General features: G+C 33.9%; 1 protein-coding gene across 3 annotated transcripts in view; it reads left to right on the top strand.

Moving 5' to 3' along the window:
- Window positions 1-4,700: 4,700 nt before the first annotated feature.
- Window positions 4,701-22,664, top strand: part of LOC127837147 (neurogenic locus notch homolog protein 1-like) — a 145,381-nt gene continuing 127,417 nt past the window's right edge. For all 3 annotated transcript variants that reach the window (XM_052364021.1, XM_052363997.1, XM_052363998.1), the window contains exons 1-2: window positions 4,701-5,050; window positions 22,247-22,325. In XM_052364021.1, the coding sequence (XP_052219981.1) occupies window positions 4,990-5,050; window positions 22,247-22,325 (140 nt within the window). In that variant the 5' untranslated portion in view covers window positions 4,701-4,989. The remainder of the gene's footprint in view (window positions 5,051-22,246; window positions 22,326-22,664) is intronic.

The following is a 22,664-nucleotide window of genomic DNA, read 5'->3' as shown; positions in this document are numbered from 1 at the left end:
AAACCCGCATTCTATCATTGAGTCAATACAACACGGCAATCTGTCGTAGATCCTTGAGTCAATACAACACGGCAATCTGTCTTTCATCATTTAGTCAATACAACACGGCAATCCGTCGTGGATCATTGAGTCAATACAACACGGCAATCTGTCGCAGATCATTGAGTCAATACAACACGGCAATCCGTCGTGGATCATTGAGTCAATACAACACGTCAATCCGTCGTGGATCTTTGAGTCAATACAACACGACAATCTGTCGTGGATCATTGAGTCAATACAACACGTCAATCTGTCGCGGATCATTGGGTCAATACAACCCGGCATTCCGTTGTTGATGATTTCAATACAACACGGCAATCCGTCTTGGATCATTTAGTCAATACAAATTGGCAATCCGTCGTAGATCCTTGAGTCAATACAACACGGCAATCCGTCTTGGATCATTTAGTCAATACAACACGGCAATCCGTCGTGGATCATTGAGTCAATACAACACGGCAATCTGTCGTGGATCATTGAGTCAATACAACACGGCTATCCGTCGTGGATCATTGAGTCAATACAACACGGCAATCCGTCGTGGATCATTGAGTCAATAAAACACGGCAATCTGTCGTGGATTATTGAGTCAATACAACACGGCTATCCGTTGTGGATCATTGAGTCAATACAACACGGCAATCTGTCGTGGATCATTGAGTCAATACAACACGGCAATTCACTGGGGATCATTGAGTCAATACAACACGGCAATATGTCGTGGATCATTGAGTCAATACAACACGGCAATCCGTCGTGGATCATTGAGTCAATACAACACGGCAATCGGTCGTGGATCATTGAGTCAATTCAACATGGCAATCTGTCGTGGATCATTAAGTCAATACAACATGGCAACCCATCGTGGATCATTGGGTCAATACAACACGGCAATCTGTCTTAGATCATTTATTCAATACAAAACGGCAATCCGTCTTAGATCCTTGAGCCAATACAATACTGCAATCCGTCGTAGATCATGGAGTCAATACATCATGACAATCTGTCGTGGATCATTGAGTCAAAACAACAAGACAATCGGTCGTAGATAATTGAGTCAATACAAAACGGCAATATGCCGTGGATCATTGAGTCAATACAACACGGCAATCCGTTGTGGAGCATTGAGTCAATACAACACGGCAATCTTTCGTGGATCATTGAGTCAAAATAAAACTGCATTCCGTCGTGGATCATTGAGTCTATACAACACGGCAATCTGTCGTAGATCATTGAGTCAATACAACACGGCAATCCGCTTGGCTCAGTGAGTCAATACAACACGACAATCGGTCATGGATCATTGAGTCAATACAACACGACAATATGTCGTGGATCATCGAGTCAATACAACACGGCAATCCGTCGTAGATCATTGAGCCAATACAACACGGCAATCCGTCGTAGATCATTGAGCCAATACAACACGACAATCTGTCGTGGATCATTGAGTCAATACAACACGGCATTCCGTTGTTGATCATTAAGTCAATACAACACGGCAATCGGTCGTAGATCATTGATTCAATACAACACGGCAATCGGTCGTAGATCATTGAGTCAATACAACACGGCAATATGTCGTGGATCATTGAGGCAAAAGAACACGGCAATCGGTCGTAGATCATTGAGTCAATACAACACGGCAATCTGTCGTGGATCATTGAGTCAAAACAACACGACAATCGGTCTTAGATCATTGAGTCAATACAACACGGCAATATGTCGTGGATCATTGAGTCAATACAACACGGCTATCCGTCGTGGATCATTGAGTCAATACAACACGGCAATCCGTCGTGGATCATTGGGTCTATACAACACGGCAATCCGTCGTGGATCATTGAGTCAATACAACACTGCATTCCGTCGAGGATCATTGAGTCAATACAACACTGCATTCCGTCGAGGATCATTGAGTCAATACAACAAGTCAATTCGTCGAGGATCATTGAGTCAATACAACACTGCATTCCGTCGAGGATCATTGAGTCAATACAACAAGTCAATTCGTCGAGGATCATTGAGTCAATTCAACACTGCATTCCGTCGAGGATCATTGAGTCAATACAATACCGCATTTTCTCATAGCTCACTTAGTCGAGTCAACACCGATAGTCACAGATCAACTAACTAAGAAAAATCGTTTATATATATTGTCAATTTACCGAAACGTGAAAAGGCCCCTTTAATGATTCTGTTCATTTTATTTTAATATAGGATTTTACACATTTATAACAAGTTTGGAATACTTCCCAATAATGTCAATAGTATATGCGTTTTAAGGGCAGCGGTTACTCATTTGAGTAAAGTGACCCGAACAATATTTTACATTTCTTTGCAATACAAACTGCGCAAATAATAGCGATACTCCGACCCTAGTTCGCAACGCGGCAGTATCTATTTCATCAAAACATATTTTGGTATTGCCGTGTGTGACACCATCGAAGATACATTTTAAAATAAAGATTGCTTGAATCAGATAAGCGCAAGCTGTTGTCATCTTTTCTTCGAGTTTGCGATCAGATACGGGTTTCAACGCGAATTACAGCGACTGTTAATTGAAAATGTATACCGTTTTCAAACAATTACGCCTGAGATTTGAATCTTGGAGTGGTAAAAATTTAGCGCTAAACTTAATGTGTTCGTTATTGTGGTAGGATTATTTAATAATTATACTGTGACTTTTTCACCGAAATCTTTTTTTTCACAAATACAAACAAACCAGGGTTCCGTTTTTTGAATTGTTAGTTACTTATTAATCTTTAGCTCGCAACATTGATAATTAAACATTGATCATCAACATTTTACTCAAATAACGGACAGGCAAAAGATTGAACGGTAACTAATAGACTTACTAAAATTAACTACTCATAGAAATTGACATCGTAACTTACGAATGTCGCATGATGTTAAGTAAGACGGTTTCCTGTTAGAGGCCAGAGTGCATCAACCAAATATTAGACTCGATCCTTTAAACAAATGCGCATTGTTTTGCTGTTATAGAATTGCTTTAACGTGAATTTATCTTGTAATAAAATATACAATCTATATTAAACTTACATCGTTCTTCGTAAAAATGTGCGGATATTATATTTATAAGCATTCATGTGTAAAACCCCAAAGAGTGCCATTTTTTCAATGAAGTGTTTACTGTTCATTCTTAGACTTGGCGGGTTAATACGGAAACGTTGTTCTTTATATTTTAAAATCGATTTCGATTAAATATCGCCACCAGATAAGTGTAGATCTATAGCCATTGCATTTATGACATTCAATAGTTATTGCGACAGTTGTAACGGGTATGTAAAATAAGAGTAGATTAATTAGCCATACAGATGAATTCTATGAAAATATGATTTATGCACGTGATCTTATAGTATATGAAGCGTATCATATTTTATTAGATGAGTTAAATCCGATAAGAGGGAATTATTAAACATTAATTTTCCACCGCTATCAATTTGCGATAGCGCAAATGTTGATCGTATTGATGTAACATAAAGCGTTTGCAACGTATTTTCTATTATGCAGTGATAATAATGGTTTACAACAAAACAACTGGCACTAGCTTATAATCGCGGATGTATTTTGTATGGATTTGTTAACGAACTAATTTGCTAGTTTTCTTCGTATGTCTATCTCAGGGAATTACTTTGAAGTGAAAAGAAAAGACACGTGCAATCTTCTTCATCAAAGTTCATATTCTTTTGAAAGGTGCGTGTCCCCTTTTACATTATACGCATAAGGTCATAATACACTAAATAGTTTCCATATATAATTCAATGTAAAGGCGACAACTTTGAGCGAAAATAAATGCAACATTTTGCACATAGAGACCCCCATAACCATACCTTTTCTTAAAGGCCATTCTAAGCGGAATCGATTTATTCAATAAAAAAGATATGTCATGTACAAAGCAAGAAAGAACTTGACACAAATCAAAATCGACTGTTTTTGCAACTTTTTTTTTCGGCCGTTTCTTAGTGGAATGTAACCTTTTCTAGTGCAATGGTTTACTATAGTCTTCACGTGTATCATATTTCAGGGATTCAGTAGTGAACACCTATTCATGCCCTACCATTATCTCTGCAAGATAACACCCGAATAATGGTAAAAAGTGTAAAACATGCCTTCCTGTCAACTATGATATTTTTTTAGAGAGTACAGCCCTACATGAAGCGATCATTTAGTGTATTGCAACCATAACACGGTATTCTGAAAAAGCATACGAACATCGCATTTCCTGTTTCCGAAACAAATGCACGTTATAAAATGCTTTACCGAGAGATGTACAAAAACTACTGAGTAGTCACCGGAAGCGTATGCTTTAAAGTTATACGATTTTAACAATAACACTTGAAATTCTTGTGAACAATATTTAATATTTCCAGATCTCAAGATGATATTTTGCGCACTTTTAAGATGAAAGAACCCCTAACCAAGCGCTCGAGCGTGACGGGACCGCTTTTTGCGCTGTTTGTCGTCTGCTAGACGTTTAAAAGCCCAGCACGCGCTCAGCTCGATCACTGAGTTATCTTGCTAATGGACAAATAGTTCCAGGTGAAAACTGTGTTCTTGCGAACAAAATTGTTTTAAGAAGGAATATTAGATTAACAAACTAGTATTTGATTTAAATTGTGGGTGATGAAGGGTATACTTGTGTTCGCTTTACGCGCATTAAAAGTTTGCTAAACTTTTCGTTTGTTCATCGCGGATGAATACATTTGCACTGATTTTAACAATGTGAATACACCTTTTGGCACGAGCAAAATATTGAGAGCACGATAGCAGAAGTGTGGTTAACAGTAATTTGTTTTAGGGATGTGAAACGGTGATTTTACGCGATGAAATAATTATTTTGGCTGGATTTATACGTAGAATTTGGATGTTAAATATGTTGTATACTATAACATTTTTGCAACTGGATTTATTTGCGAAGTTGCGATGATGCTAAATTGGTGGATAGCATTGGCAGGATTGCTGCAACATCTTGGAACATCTAAAGGTATGTTGAAAATATCAGGCCTAGAAAACAACTTCATTGAATAACGGTTGAGAAATGCTTATCTTTACAAAAAAATTAAGCTACGTTTAGAATTGCAAGTTCTTTAAAGCGGGTATATACGATTTTTTATATGTGTTTTATTGCAATATATTGATAAAATATGTTACAATAACACAAAATAGGCAAGAAAAATTAAACATTAAAGCCGAATTTCATAAAATGCAGCAAAGACAAATGAGCGCCACGAGCCGATTGTGACGTACATTTTGTTCCTACAATAACCGAAGCATTCGTCTTTGTATTAGGATCGGAGATAGTGTTCGTGTGTCGTATGAATAGATATCGTTGCAGAATTTCAAATAAACCGTTAAACTATATTTAGATGCACATCGTACATGTATGGCATACATGCTGGCGAATTCGGCTGTACAGCCGTTTTCAATTTCAGAATTTAAAGGGATCTTTTCACGCTTTGGTAAATTTACAAAATTGAAAAAAGTTGTTTCAGATCCGCAAATTTTCGTTTTAGTTTTGATATTTGTGAGGAAACAGTAATACTGAACATTTACCATGCTCTAATATAGCGATTATATGCATCTTTTGACGATTTTAAAACCTAAAAATTATAAAGCGTTGCAACGCGAAACGATTGAATAATTTGGAGAGTTCTGTTTTTGTCGTTAAATTTTGTGAAACTACGAAGATTGCTTATATAAGGTATAAAATATGTCAAGAATGTGTACTCGGCGGAATAGCTCAGTAGGCTAAAGCGTTTTTACTTCAGGACTCTGGCAGGACTCCAGGGGTCACTGGTTGGAAACCTGCTCCGGGCAATGTTCTTTTCCTTTTTTAAATTTTATTCTTGATTTTTTACTGGTGCTTTTACGATCCAATGTTTACATTTATCAATATAAAGCATTTAATGAGTAAGTTAAAAAATGCCAAAATCTGTGAAAAGGCCCCTTTAATATCCGGCTTATTTCGCATTTTTCGACACATGTTCTTCTTAACTTTTATTTTAATTTATATTGAAATACATAATAAGTTTTTTTACACAGTTTATATAAATTCATAAATATTTGACTAAATCGTATATACCCGCTTTAAAAATGTATATGTTGTACTTAAATATTATGATTTTAAATATGCATCGGTTGTATAATGTTTTATTGGTAAAATGATACTTCTTCTATAATAAGGTAAGTTGTAACAGTATTTAAATATATGCCTTACATAAATAGTTCTTTGATCTATATTTTTAATGCTATAAACAGCACAGTTTACTAAGGAAACAATCAATAAAACAAAAGTTCAGGTTAAAGCCATAACAATTCTTTATTAATATAGCCTCTTATGGTATGTTATGTGATAAACTTGTTTTAAAGTTATTATAATATATGTGCATATATAATTATAGACTAAAGTTTGCAAGAACTAAATATAAAATTTAAATTTTATACATATTGAAAGCAGTGAATATATATAATTGGGTGGAGATCAAAACAATCCTTGGTACAGTTTGTGATAAAAATAAAATTATTATCTATAAAATAAAGAATGAATTTAGTAATTAAACATGTATATGTTTATAAAACCTAGTTCAAAACAATATATAATTAAAACAACAATGCAAATGAAAGATTAATAATGTTTCTTTGTTCAGAAGCTTTGTATCGCGAGGGATCATTTTTGGCTCTCTGAAAGACTATTCAGAAGCTAGTGGTCTTGAAATTAACCCTTTGCATGCTGGGAAATTTGTCGTCTGCTAAAATGTTGTCTGCTGAATTTCTTAAATTAGCATTTTCTTCGATTTTTTTTCAAAGAATACTATCAGAATAGCAAACAGTTTGGATCCAGATGAGACGCCACGTTCTGTGGCGTCTCATCTGGATCCAAACTGTTTTCAAAGGCCTTCACAACTCGGTTCCCGCACTGTAAGGGTTAAAATTCACACCTATGCAGCAAAGTTTCAGACCTAATTAAATGTGATGCAATTACCACAAAATTGACCAAATCTTTACACATTCTCCATCTAATTGGCCAAAAACTGTTCTCCATTTCTATCATTATCAGGGCAATTGATCATTTAACAGTGTCTTGGAGTCTAGTTGGGTGAAGTGTTTTCCTGTGAAAGTAATTTAAATTTTCTCAGATGGAATTGACTTTAATTGTCCCTACAGAATGGTTAATTACTATCAATGAATCAGTACTTCTCAGATTACAGAAACTCAAATTGTTTTAAATGTAAAACAAGAACACTTCTGTGGGTTTTGATGCCAGAATGTCCAATATGCAGCAGCATTAGAATATGAAATCAAAGATGTCATTTGTTTAAGATTGATAAGCAGTCATGTTTATGTTTTGATATTAAAAAAAATAAAAAAAAAATAAAAATAAAAATTATAATATATATATATATATATATATATATATATATATATATATATATATATATATATATATATATATATATATATATATATATATATATTTGTGTGTTTTTCAGTGGAAGAATAAATTTCATTTGTAAAAAAATGACAGTGAAAAATGTAAGACTTCATGTTTTTTCATGGTAGTGAAAATCAGTAAGAATATTGGAAAAAAGGTAATCTTTTTTTCAATAATTACACCAGGCAATACGTGTCAGTTACTTGTTATAAAAAAATGTAAATTCCTGTTGAAAATCAACAAACGTGTTTCCAATAAATTGATGTACAATATCAACAAAACTTTCATGTTGAACAACAACGCATAGACTATGTCACATTTTTTTAACTAAACTCATGTATGACCTTGTTTAGCACATGTGTTGATGTCATTATTCCAAAATGAATTAGGGTAAAACTTGTTCAGGATTTTTTGTTTATTTATTGTACTTAAAGGGACTTAATCCCAGTTTGGTAAAATGAGGATTTTTTTAAATACATGTCATATAATTTAAAGAAAGAATGAATTCTTTATGTTGTAACAATCAAAATAATAGTCATGGCTGAGAAAAATGTGTAAAATAATGCTTCATAAATGGATAACCATTTGAAATATCATTTAAAGGGGCCTATTCACAAATTTTGGCATGTATTGAAGGATGTCATTAAATGCTTTATATTGATAAATTTAAACATTTGACCTAAAAATCTCCAGTAAAAAAAAACAAGAATACAATTAAAAAAAGAAAAAAAGTAACCTTCCACTGGACTCGAATCACTGACCCCTGGAGTACTGGATGTAAAAGTCTGCCACTTAGACCACTCGACCATCCGATCCTCACCAAACTTGGTCAGAAGTTATATCTAGAAATATCTATGTCAAGTTCTAATATGGGTAATGCCGGGTCAAAAACTAGGTCACGGGGTCACTTAGTGCATTTCAAGGATTTAGCATGGTGTCCACTCTCTAATTAAAGTCCTTTAATCAGATCTTCACCAAATTTGGTCAGAAGTTGTGTCTAAATGATATCTAGGTCAAGTTCAAATATGGGCATGCTGGGTCAAAAACTAGGTCACATGGTCACTTAATGCATTTAAAGCATTTAGCATGGTGTCCGCTCTCTAATTGAAGTAGTTTTCATCCGATCTTCACCAAACTTTGTCAGAAGTTGTGCGTAGATGATATCTAGGTCACGTTCAAATATGTGCTGCTTAATTTTCAAAAATATATCATTTGCCACTTAAATGGTAGTTTTCAAGTTGTCCAAAACCTTCAAACTGGCATATCTTGTGACAGTTTGGCACTCTTGTTAGAATATGAAAATCTCCGAGCAAGTCCCTTAATTTAAGCATACAATAAAAAGAATTGCCCCTTTCAGTGAATGTTCTGTTTTTAATTTAATTGTTGTATATAATTTAAACTATATTTTTACATGTGAAAGAATTTTCTTCTATACCAACTTGTGATTTTAATTGTGATCATATATTAAAATCAACAATTATTCTTTATGGATAAAATGTTTTACACTAAATTTATATGTGTAAGTATAAAACATGGCAATATGGCAGTCAAAACCAAAACTAAAAGTTTTCATTTTAGAGATCAATTTTTTCCATGTTACAGTCATGTGTTTGCTTTTGCTTCACTTTTCTCGATGTTCAAATTCTTGAAGCCAAACTTCTGAAATATCGGTATTCTTGATTTCATCTTGCTAATACCAGTATATCAGAGCCAGCCAAATTTTGGAACCAGCCTCCATTCATTGTGTGTAAACAATTTATTCTACCCAGATATTATTGAAATAATACAACCTCCAGATATGCCAGACATTGATCAGCAAATTTCTCTCTAATATACATTATTTTCAATATGTTATGTTTGACTTGTAGCATTTCTCATTAACATCTTGTTCATTTCTACAAAGTACATTTTTTCAGTACTGCCTCTTTCCTGAGCACAATGTGCTCATGATTAGCTTTCATGATCGCCTTTTGTTCATCGTTGGTCGTGAGTTGTTAGTGATTTTTTCAGTACTGCCTCTTTCCTCAGCACAATGTGCTCATGATTAGCTTTCATGATCGCCTTTTGTTCATCGTTGGTCGTGAGTTGTTAGTGATTTTTTTTTGCTTTTATATCATACAGCCTGTGCCTTTTTTTATTTGAACAAAATAGAGGGTTAAACCATGCAATTGGAAAAAAACGATAAATAATTAATATGATTATAAATAACAGTACTCCAATTGTTAATAAGTGAATGTTTATCTGCATTTCAAAATTTATATTATAAAGTGTTACAGAATTATATCCTTGCATAATAACTCAATAAACCAATTATTAAGTTTTTTGAAAAGTTATGCATCTTTGCTAGAAATTTTGGTAGGATTTGGGGGTAAAAATGTTACTTTTTGCCATTGGGAAGCGACCTGCAAAGAGGCTGTAATTTGAGGCGAAAAAATTCAGTGGTTGTACATCGTCAACATTTACAAATGTAACTTGTAAACATTTTAAAGGCCCATTTTCCAATAATTACGAAACTAAAGAACATTCCCCAAATGGGACCTTAAAATAATGTCTTGCAGTTTTCCAAAAAAAAAAAAATCATTTAATCTCCCATCCAGTTCTATAAGTTGAACCTTAAGTAAACATTTATTGTCACATTTATTGTCCAATCTTCATGAAACTCGATCAGAACATTTGTTCTAATAACGTCTGTACTATGTTGAAATTTGATTGTCACAGGTTCGTCAAAATACATATACGCTGTAGGGCAGTTTTCCTTATATGGCAATAGTGAGACCTTGTTAACACTCAAGAAGTCACATATTAGTCCGATCTTAAAGTAATAAGATGTGTTCTTATAATATCTTGATTCTGGGCTGGATTTGAAAATGGCTCCATTCAGTTGAAAAACATGGCTGCCAAGTGCATGGCTGGGCATTAAAATGTCTATACAGCTTTAGCAGATACCTTGTTACCGCTGTTTTGGCCACATTTATTTCAAATTTAATGAAACTTGGTCAAAACATTTGTGTTAATGCTATCGAAGCCAAGTTTGAAAATGGTCCAGCCAGTTGAAAAGTATGGCGGCAAGACGGTATGGTTTTGTATGGTTTCACAAAGGAAGTTCCTGGCCTTTGTGAGTAAAACTCCTTTGAGGGAATTCGCTCAAACACAAAATAAAGTTGTAACAATATATTGAATAACAAAATGTGCAAATAACTTAAAAATGTCCTATCACGGAGTTCTGCCAGTTTCTATCTTCCCAAATGTTTACATTTCATTTCTTATATACAGTTTTCTATCTTGACATGTACTTAATAATTTTTAATCTGTGAATAACAAGTTGTTTAGCCTAAGAAAGTCATTATCAACACATATGGCATGTGTTTAATTAGCAGAATGATTATAAATATAAATATAAATCATACAAACTGTTAACAAACAATCAGATCATAATGTATGCAAGTTGTGTGTCAAATAATTAAATTCTGTTAATCTTCTTAACCAAACTAAACCTAATACACTGTATGTCTTTGTGACATTATCCTCTCACAAAGGAAGCTCTCGGTCCTTGTGAATATTACTTATTTAGTAGAACTATCAGGTTATGAACAGCAAACTAAATAGATCAAAATATGTCCTTGTGGCAATGGCCATTATGAGTGAGAAGCCTTGTCAACGCTATAGAAGTCACTTCTTTAGTCCATTCTTCATAATACTTGCTCAGATTGTTTGTTCTTTTGATATTCCAATTAAGATGAATTAATATAAGGTTCATGTATAAATATGTACACAGACTTTTTTGTGTTGGAAATATGTTCAATTATCAAACATTTGTCATATAAAATGTCATTAGAATTTAAATATTTATATTTCATAAAGTACTTTTATCAACCATCAAAAGTTTGCCATATAAAATGTTATTATAAATTAAATATTTATATTTCATAAAGTATTATTATTCTTTTGAAATCCACCTCCTCAGAATTGTTTTGATCGTCCGTGAGTCTCAGGTGAGTGCCTTAGGGCTCACGGTCCTCTTGTTTTGAGAAAATACAGAAACATTTGTTGTCAAAGCAAACCAATAACATACAAATACTATAATAAAGGTTACTCTTGGTTAAGACCTTAACCATGTTGCAAAATCCTATATATTGTGTGCTGATTGGCCAGGAATGTGTTAATACCACTTTGACAATAGCAGAAAGGCTGAAACTTGTGAAAAACAACCAATATTGTTATATAAGGGTCAATTTTAGATCACAATCAAATCCTTCATGTAAATACAGGTCTATGCCTCCACTGTGTTGTATATTGAGGAGTTTAGACTCTAGATTTAATCTTTTAATCTCTGTAAAAAGGTTAACTCTTTTTATGGAAGACATTTCAGTATTAGTTTGAAAGCTTGACTGTAACTATAAAGAGGCAAACAATAATTTAAAATTTACTTGTGTCTTTGTGGACAAAAATGAAATGTACAATTTGTAGACGGTTTTGTCGGAGATGGAAAGTTGGAGCAGTAAAAACTGCATTTTGGTGGATATTGATCACTGTATTGGTGTTTGTGTTGATGAAAGCTGTGAATGATAATGTGAGAAAAACAGTCCAAGTGGCTGGCTTGCTTGATACAAGCGCAACACCATTTGTGTATGGGAATCGCAACAGATCCAACAAGTCTATACATATAGCATTCTTGAAAGTGCATAAAGCTGGTTCTACGATGATGCAAAACCTTCTCTTTCGCTTTGGACTTCACCATAACCTAAGCATCGCTATTCCGAGGAAAAGAAACTACATATACAACACATCAACAGCATTGCCGCCACTCGACTCCACCCGCCACGATATCCTGGCCTGTCACACAGTGTATAACAGAACGATGTACTATGAGCTTGTACCAGAAGACGCAGTACGAATCGCTATCTTACGGGACCCGTTGGACCTTATAGTCAGTGCTGCCTACTATTACAGAGATGTTATAAATGTAAAATATTTAAAATATTTACTAACTATTCCACGTGGGAATTTTATTCATGATATCATCAATCACCTAGAAGACTATGATAACAACTTGTTCTCCAGAATGCGAAATTCCATGGCTGAGGATTTTGGATTTCGCTACGCCGTTAATACAACTGATGCGAAGAAAGTCCAGGAATATCTGAATGTTTTAGCGAAGGAGTTTCCTATGGTAATGGTAATGGAACGTATGGACGAATCCCTCGTTTTGATGAAAAGACTTTTAAACTGGTCAATCGCAGACGTAATATATCTTCAAGCGAATGCCAACCCACATAAAATGCCTGCGTTTTCTGGAGAAGAGTTGGCTAAATTTAGAAATACATCCAGTGTGGATTATGCAATATATGACTTCTTTGTGAAGATCTTGGATGAGAAAATTAAGTTGGGAGGAACAGACTTGCAGAGCGAGGTTGATTATTTTAGGATATGTTTGGTAAAAGTGAAACAATTTTGTGGAGGCAATTATGAAACTAACTATTTGGAGTTTGATGCTTCAGATTGGGACGGTGGATTCAACATCACAACAGATGATTGTAGATTGATGAAGACCGAAGAGTTGGACTTTATAGACGAATTGCGAAAAATCTATGCTGCATCATATAAAAAGCTGTTCGATTTTCATTGTATATTTTTGGAAAGTCCCTTTATGGAGTAAAATGGAGTTAATATAACAAACAGAAGTATGAAGTTTTAATATTACAGGCCATATATTCAGCCATTTTGGGTGCCAAATTTATCACCTGATAAAAAAATAACTTCTGAAAAAAGAAAATAAGAATCAGAATTTTGAAAGTTTTGAAAGTTAAGTTTGAAATGCATGTTACTTTAATTCAACAAAAACAACTTTTTCAATGCTATAAAACGTTCACATGTGCTAATTTTACAATACATATACCTATTGATAATATAAAAAGATTACCATTTTTAAGTACAATTTCACTGTCAAGATTTTCATACTAAAAAATCCAATATGTAAAGGACCTGGCCCCATTCCCTCACAAAGAGTGAAAATATGCGATAATTTTTTTTATTTTTTTTAGGTATTTGATTTATGTACAAAACAAAAATTTTGTTATGATATATAGTTTTAGTTAAAAGAATTGTGTAAACATTTTAAAAATATATTATGTCATGTTCATAGAAAAAATGTTTACAAAATATATAATTTATGTCTAGACAAAAATATGTTGGACGTACAAAGCTTTTATTATTGTTTATAGTTGTGTATATTTTTTATGCCCCCGGATCAAATGATCGGGGGGTATATTTTTTTTGGCCTGTCTGTCTGTCTGTCTGTCATTCTGTCTGTCTGTCATTCTGTCTGTCTGTCATTCTGTCCCAAAACTTTAACCTTGGTTAAAGTCAAGGTTAAAGTTTTGCAATAACTATTGAATATTGAAGATAGCAACTTGATATTTGGCATGCATGTGTATCTCATGGAGCTGCACATTTTGAGTGGTGAACGGTCAAGGTTATCCTTCAAGGTCAAAGGTCAAATACTGTGAAACCATTATTATTCGTCTGACATTAATTTTCACCTTTTTCGTCCTTCGACCGATGGACGAATTCAAGATCCTAACGAACAATCATGTCCCATATTTGAAACAAATAAGACTGAATTACCGTAGGCATGAGGCATTAAAATCCAGCGTAATCCACGCATATACACAGGGCTCGAAATTAACACTCGCACACTCGCAAAATGCGAGAAAAAAAGATTGCAAGGTAAGTTATAAGCCACTAGTATTTTGTGCAAATAAAGAAATAGTGAATAAATAAAAACGAGTTTACTTGCTTAATGCGTTCGACGGCGTGAACGCTAAACCATAGGTCAATTTTTTGAACGTCCGAATACCCATATGCGGAAGCGCGCACCTTGTTTGTTGACTGGTATACTTATAATACAGATACACAGATGGTATTGATACATAGAACATGAAACAGTCGACTATTCACACTCAAGTTAAATCCGGTTTTGACACAAAGGGATGTTCATTATACAGTGTACTGACAACTGACATTTCCTGTAAAACGCGAATGCAATAAGGCTGTATCGAATGCGTCGACTTCGTTTTGGTATAATAGTATTGATTAGCGCTAATTGTTAACAACTTTATTACCCATTGTGTTTATTGTGTTTTTCAGGGGTGTTGCAGATTATACTGCCTACACGCGGCGAATCCGGATAAAAGACAATACTATTAAACGCAATTAAAATATGACGATGTGTGATCAACACCTGACTGAAATATATTGTGCGCTTTGTTACAAATTAATGAAGAATATTTTGAGTTGTGTTTGGTTGTTTGGTTTTAACCGCATCTACTATTTTTGTACATACACATAAAAACCCGTACCTTTTTTTTTTTATAATAAAAACATTTTTTATAGATTTAATACTGTTGTTTATCAATAAATGCAGCTTAATTGGCAATTGGCTTCGTTGTTTAAAACACTCGTTAACTATTATTCAGTCCCACTTATGCGCTAATCATAACAAAGAACGTGTCAATGACATAAAATAATAAGGGACAGTTACTATCACCTAAAATAACAGACTTGTTAATTGGCATATGCCAAACAAGGCCAACCTCCTGCAAGTGACTACCAAGTGTCACCTCTCTTTCCCCAGCACGATTTTTTCGCAACCGCGTATTACATGTATTACAAACAAAGCGGACTTTTTATTTTCAAAACCAGAAATGGACGAATTCAAGAGCGGACGAAATAGTCATTTTTATGAAAAGGGCGAAATTTTGTTCCGACGAAAATAAAATGGTTTCACAGTAAATGGCTTCAAAGCGGCGTCAAAACTTTAAACTTGGTCATAACTTTTGCACTATTGAAGATTGCAACTTTATATTTGGCATGGATGTGTATCTCATGGAGCTGCACATTTTGAGTGGTGAAAGGTCAAGGTCATCTTTCAAGCTCAAAGGTCAAATTTATGGCTTCAAAGCGGCGCAATAGAGGGCATTGTGTTTCTGACAAAAGCATCTCTTGTTTGTAAATGCATGTACTATTATTTGCATATAAAAAATGGAGTAATTATATTATTTATATACTTATTTATAAGATTTGTTAAATATGTTTAGTAAGAAACGTAATTTTAAACAATTTTATTATGTACATGTATGTAGTTTTGTCATAGTTAACATTTCATTTTGTAAAATATTTATTTTTTCAACATAGGTGAAATTTTTAGTGAAATAAATAATTTTTGTCAAGCAAGAGGTGTTGATTGATTATGTTATTCTCTAGAAGGATTAGACAGCAAAAAGGTTCCGTACAAAATAATATTATGTATAGTCAAAAGAATTGTTCATGTAGCGCTGTTAAAAACATGTAAGACAACAAAACAGGTTCCTTAACAATATGACATGTAGAAAAAAGATTTCTTTGTGTAGAGTTGTTAAAAAACATGTGATATACATGAGAGAACAAAAAACAGGTTCCTTAACAATATGACATGTATTTAAAAGATTTCTTTGTGTAGTGTTGTTAAAAAAAAACGTGTGATATACATGAGAGAACAATACAGGTTCCTTAACAATATGACATGTATTTAAAAGATTTCTGTGTGTAGTGACGTGAACAACGTGTGATATAATTATTACATGAGACACAGGGGTGTGAGTTTTCCTCCTTTCAGCTGAATTCATGCCTTTGAATGTCAAACTTATTATACAAAAAGTTATCAACTTTGCTGGATCTATATCCCTTTGCATGCTGGGAAATTTGTCGTCTGCTAAAATGTCGTCTGCTGAATTTCTAAAAGTAGCATTTTCTTCGATTTTTTTTTCAAAGAATACTATCAGAATAGCAAACAGTTTGGATCCTGATGAGACGCCACGTTCTGTTGCGTCTCATCTGGATCCAAACTGTTTGCAAAGGCCTTTAAAATTCGGTTCCCGCACTGAAAGGGTTAAAGCCGTAAAGGGGATAGGGCACTTTCCTTCCCCGATTCAGTTCTAAAATCACACTCCTGTAGACAGCAAAACAGATTCCTTTACAATATGACATATAGTTAAAAGGTTTCTTCGTATAAAGTTGTTAAAAACATGCAATGTCTTCCTAGATTCTGTGCTCAGAAATTATTAAAATAATATTAACCACAGGTAAAGCCGAAAAAAAGAATATATATTTCAAATGGGACTTCAACATTCTCCATTGAGAGTTTCCACACACAAATCTCAACATTTAGCTTATCTTTCATCCAGCTCTTTATGTTGAACATTGGTGGATACATATTAAAAACACTTTTATTCTCAGTTTCAAAAAAGTTAGCAAAAAAAACAAAAAATATTTAATTTCCAAATTTAAGTTAAAGTGACACGTTTTTTAACAATCCAAAGTTTAAACAATATTTCCGCGGTCTGAGACATATTTCCCCACAACTGGGCTTTGAACTAGTGACCCCATTATTTCCAAAAGAAAGAAAGAGATTCACTACTGAGCTATCAACTAAAGCGGATATTTTATGTACCTTAAAACGCTGTATATAATGCCCATTTATGTATAAAGCGCAGCTACTTTTTGAAGCAAAAAAATCGGTAAAAAATTCCGTACCGTAGGCTTACTTGACACTTGACGCAAATTACTCGATATTACACCCCATAAATTTTCAGAACAATTCCAGGATATTGAGCTCAATTTTCCGGGACTTTTGTATACATAGCGATATATATAGACATTTTTGGAATGCATTTTTTCACATCGTGAATTGCTAAGTTCGAAAGTTTATCCGAAATACACTAGACCTATTACCATCAAATTAAACATTAATACTTCCGTTACTAGATACACGCCACGTGTTTTTTGTGTTAGAAAAGAGCACCAAATTGCATTTTTGTACATGTCACATCATCTGCAGGAAACACATGGGCATTATTCCACGGCCGCATAAAAACTTCGTAGTGCAGAAAACCTTGAGATATGTACTTTTGTATAAAAAATCTGTAACACGTAGTTGTTGATACTTCTTTATTCATTTATAACATTTATCACAATGACGATTTTATATGCTTAATTTTTTTACCCAACTTCTTTGTCGGTTAAATGTGCGAACATAACCTGCTTTTAATATTTTACTCAACGATGTTGGAATTCAGATGTGTGAACAACTCCTATGCCCTTACGCAGGGGGAAATTATAACGTAGTATATTAAAGCCAATTAACAACCACATTAGACAATGCCGCATTTTCAGTTTGACTGCAAACGTGAGACAATCGATATGATAACAGGACCCCTGTTAATTGATCGATTTTGACACATAGCTTAGTCACCTATTCGGGTAGGCATTGCCATGGAGACGCTGCAGATTGGTGGGAACACAGATTCGAGGTGCAGTAAAGCCTAAGATAAGGTACATGTATGTATGGATTATGTAAAATCTGGGACACGTTCTTCATTTCTGGGACAATCCCGGAGAATCTGGGACGTATGGTGTGTATTAAAGCTGAGTCGATAATCACAACCGTAATCTTGTAAACAAACACAACAACAATACCAAACAATTTATTTACACATTTGAAGAGCAAGAAAAATAATCATAAATATATCGGGAAAGACCTTGCCGACATACTATTATAAATCGACAAGTGCCCATAAAATAAATTGTGTAACCCTAGTACAGTAGGTTATAATATTGTGGGGAAAAAACAAAAACATTCAAATAAAAAAGGCTTCCTTGTTTTTCATTTTCCTCTTAAAATTAATTGGATTTAAATGCTGTGTACGTACCTGAAAAAGATAGAAAAAAAATGTTAACTTAATAACGTTTGTCCATCTATATTCAGATCATATATATATAACATAATTATAAACATAGTTACAGTTAAAACAACGAGGAGCAGAATGGTGCGAGTTATACCGTAACTCGGCAACGCGCATCAAGTTTTTAAAATTAAATTTTGGGGTAAAAAAATGTGCCTTATACACAAAGTTTTACGGTATATGTATAAATATATGATTTAAATTGCATGTTTGGAAAATGTATAAAGATTCTTAACCTTATGATTTTTTGGGAAAATGTAACTAGTTGCCAGACCAAGCTCAAACAGACCCAGAATTTCATTTTAATGAGCACATTTGGTAGCAGGTGCAATAAATTTGAAAACAATTGAAATGTTTATCAAGCATTGTTTTACCGCTCTGGGTTTGCAACTTGTAGATTTATTATGCCATATGTTTTCTTAATTTCGGCATGGGGTGCTCCTACTTGAAAATCTGGCATCTGTTAATTTATATTTGCATGCAGTTTGGAAATCGAAAAAAAATCCTGTGGATGTAAAAAACAATTTACCTGTGAAGATTATGATTGTGATTCCTCTAGCTTGACTCATTGCTAGGTTTTTTGTGGTTACCCGTGATACAGTGATGGAAACAGCGTGACATTGTTAAGTATGTTTTCGGAATGGATCAAGGCCTAAAAACAGATCAAGGCAAAATGTCTCCCAATAATTGAACAGTGGGGTATAGGGTGTGTCAGAGCAAACGATTCTAGACCAGGTCTTCAGAACTATATGACAAGACTGATTTCTTGAATATTTTGTAGATTTATTATGGGTTATAGTTATTCCCCCCCTACCCCCATTTACATATGAGAAATGTAAAACAATTAAATAGATGAGGAGACTGAGTACTTGAATACGTCGTTGATTGAATATGGGTTATAGATATTTAGTAGCCTATTAATATGAGTTATGTAAAATCATTATTTCTTCATTTGCTGGATAGAACATTTAGTGGATCCTTGGAGAAGTTATGTTTTGCAGTTATTGTATGATTATTAATAATGGTCAATTGGTGATTGGTGCAAAAGTTACCCTTTAAACAGCAATAACCAACAATTATATATGTAACATGAATTCAAAATGGTTAGCATTTCCATAGTTTAACTAGAAACTACATGACTGCCTTTCAATTTGCAATTTAAGGGCATTGGTTTTGGGTTTTAATTATAATTTAAGGAAAGTTTATTTTGTGAATTTATGTTTGTTATTCTAGGACTTTAACTAAATTAATGTATTTACTAAGACTACTTACTAAAGTAAGCTGTGTTTCGCACATTTTAGTGTTTATTTATCCATATTCACCTACTGTTTGATGATTTTGATACAAACAAGAATGGTGCCAATGGAAATTGTGGGAACCGTTCAAGTACCCAATTCCCTGAAGATCCTTAAGACAAACAAAGTACCCAAAAGAAACAATAAAACAAGAAAGAAAGTAATAGATTTGGGACTTTCATGAAACAAGAGATGTTTTGTGAAAGATTTTTGTTCTAGAAAAAGGCCTGTTTTTGATTTACGTTTTCCAGAGTTTCTCATAGAATCATCAAAAGATGCAGAATTGTTCTATATAGATTCCTGGCACACATATATCGGGAACTGTATGTTTTATGAGAGGTTAATTATCCACAATGTGCTGCCTGATACATCCAATATATTAGAGCAGAGAAATCATATAAGCAAGCTGTATTGATGACTAATATGCTTACAAAGTATAAATAGCACCTACATCATTTATTACTTCTTAATATGTTCCTCCCCACTGAAAAATATAAATATTTGTATCTTGACTTGCCATCTTCTTTGTGAACAATTTATGATGCTTTTTCTAAGATATTTCTGTGTAAATGCAGCGTAAGCATTGCATTTTAATTTTGGCTAAAATTCTTCTAGTTATGAGTAAATCTTGAGGAATTTACTTTTAATAGTTTGTATTTATGGTTGTTCATTTCCTCTGTAACAAAAATTGCCCAGAAAAAAAGTCAAGTACTGTTGTTACACATTTAAAGGAATGCAGAATTGTTAGAATATGGAAAATCTTGGCAACAAAAATATAAGAAAACACTTTAATTAGTAGAAACAAATTACATAGAATGCAAGAAGTTGTATGAGCTAGAGTTTCATATTTTTATAAGAAATAATAGCCAGATGCAGTTTGTATGGAACTTGGCTCAACTCCTGTGAAAAAATTACGAGGGGGATTAAAACTTCAAATTCCAATATGGTTCATTTGAAAGAATGGAGCTATTAATTTGCAATAAAACTCACCTGATAGCTGATGAAGCCTAATGTATGAGCCAGTCTATCTTACAGCCTACCACCGTTAGGCCATGCTTTGTTGCACTTGATGGAAACAGGATCTTGTTTTGATAACAAGTGCTTGTCATAAGCATCGTTATACAGAGCCTTTTTCGTTAAAATTTTGTTCTTGATGGGGGACCCTTTTGCAATTGCAAAGGGTTAACTGTGAAGTTGAATCTACACTCATAAACCATGCGGGATCCTTGGATTTGACAGATCTGTCAATATTATTGATAAGGGTGTCAAGCTGTGTGATATACTCTGGAAACTGCCCTCCATAGGTGTGCTGAAGAGATAGTTATCACAGAAACTTTATCCTGGATAAAAATATACCTAGATAATTTATCAATCGGTTGATAGGTAAATAAATTGGCTTTATTGCTTAAAATAAGGCTGAAACTAATATGGATTAATTTCTGTGAAAAAGGCAAAACCAACTTAAATTTCAGCGAATACACTTGGGAAACTATTTTCCTCAGATAATTGAATTATTAAATCACAGCGAAATGAAATTTATGAACAACAATGTAGTGCAAAGAGAACAAAATGTTAATGAATTGACCTGCAAAAACAAACAGGTGGTTCAATTGTAGTGTTGTTGAATTCCTGAACATTGCCAATATTGAGTGCCAACACACATTTTGGAAGATGAATGAACACAAAATAAATTTGATTTATCAGCAGACAGACTGGTACTGTTATTTGCAAAGTATTATATACCACACATTGATTGCACGCACAAGTTGTGGATACATTTACCTGGATTAATTTTTGCTAGGTTTCAATCCAAACCTTTTGCAAAAAGTTAAAATGCATTAATTGTAGATTTGTGATGAGAAATCACATTAACCCATTTATGCCTAGCGTCCTGAAAAAAGGACATTGCAAACAGCGTAGACCCAGATGAGACGCCGCATAATGCGGCGTCTCATCTGGGTCTGCGCTGTTTGCTTAAAAGGAATTTCTTTATGAAATATTCTAAATATAGAAATAAATATACTTGATATCCCTAATTTTGGAAATAAATTGATCCAATTTAGAAGGATGGGAGAGTCCATTAGGCATAAAAGGGTTAAAACAATGTGCAGTTTGCACAGACTGATCATGTATGCACTTTTTCTTTTATGGAATTTTTTTGTGTATATTAATAAGCCTATTTGAAACCAAAATCCAATTAAGCTGGAAAGTGTCGCCCCATATAAGCCTTGCAGACTGCACAGGCTAATACAGGACGACACTTTTCGCACGTGCATGACAGTTTGTTTTCTCTGAGCGAGGTGACGCCTATTTGAAACTAAAATCCAATTAAGCTGGAAAGTGTTGTCCCAGATTAGCCTGTGCACACTGCACAGGCTTATACGGGACTATTATTTTCACAGGTGCATGATTCTTTGTTAACCCTTTCAGTGCGGGAACCAAATTTTAAAGGCCTATGCAAACAGTTTGGATCCAGATGAGACGCCACAGAACGTGGCGTCTCATCAGGATCCAAACTGTTTGCTATTCTGATAGTATTCTTTGAAAAAAATTGAAGAAAATGCTAATTTTAGAAATTCAGCAGACGACATTTTAGCAGAAGACAAATTTCCCAGCATGCAAAGGGTTAACTCTGAGTGCGACTCATTTGTAATGGACAGCTTTGTATGTTTCAGCATTCATGTCATGTGATCCCAATCCGTGCTTCAACAATGTTCCCTGCGAGAGGTCCATTCTGGGCCATTTGGAATGCAAGTAAGTACGCTTTTGTGTAGGCACCATCTTTAATCAAAACTATCAATTTATGGGTAGAACCATTGCTTTATTTGGTGAAACCTCAGGTCAGAGTGAATGAAATTAAATATTGCAAAGAAAAGTATTGTTCACTGAGATTTTAATGGACTACGTAAATGAAGTGTAAACTTTGAAGCATTAAACTCGTTCTCTGTCTGAAGTTAGCATTTTAGATAAATGTTAACAAAGTGATTTGTCACCTTCCCTCCTCCTTTTTAACAGCACTTTTTTTATCAAGATCTTTCTCTTAAGTGAATAATCTGCTTTTTGTGGTTATATCTGTACTTTGCACTAAATTGT

The sequence above is a fragment of the Dreissena polymorpha genome, chromosome 7, assembly GCF_020536995.1.
Source record: "Dreissena polymorpha isolate Duluth1 chromosome 7, UMN_Dpol_1.0, whole genome shotgun sequence".
Taxonomy (NCBI): Eukaryota; Metazoa; Mollusca; class Bivalvia; order Myida; family Dreissenidae; genus Dreissena; species Dreissena polymorpha.
The sequence above is the reverse complement of the archived record's forward strand: the minus strand, read 5'-3'. Positions and strand labels throughout refer to the sequence as shown.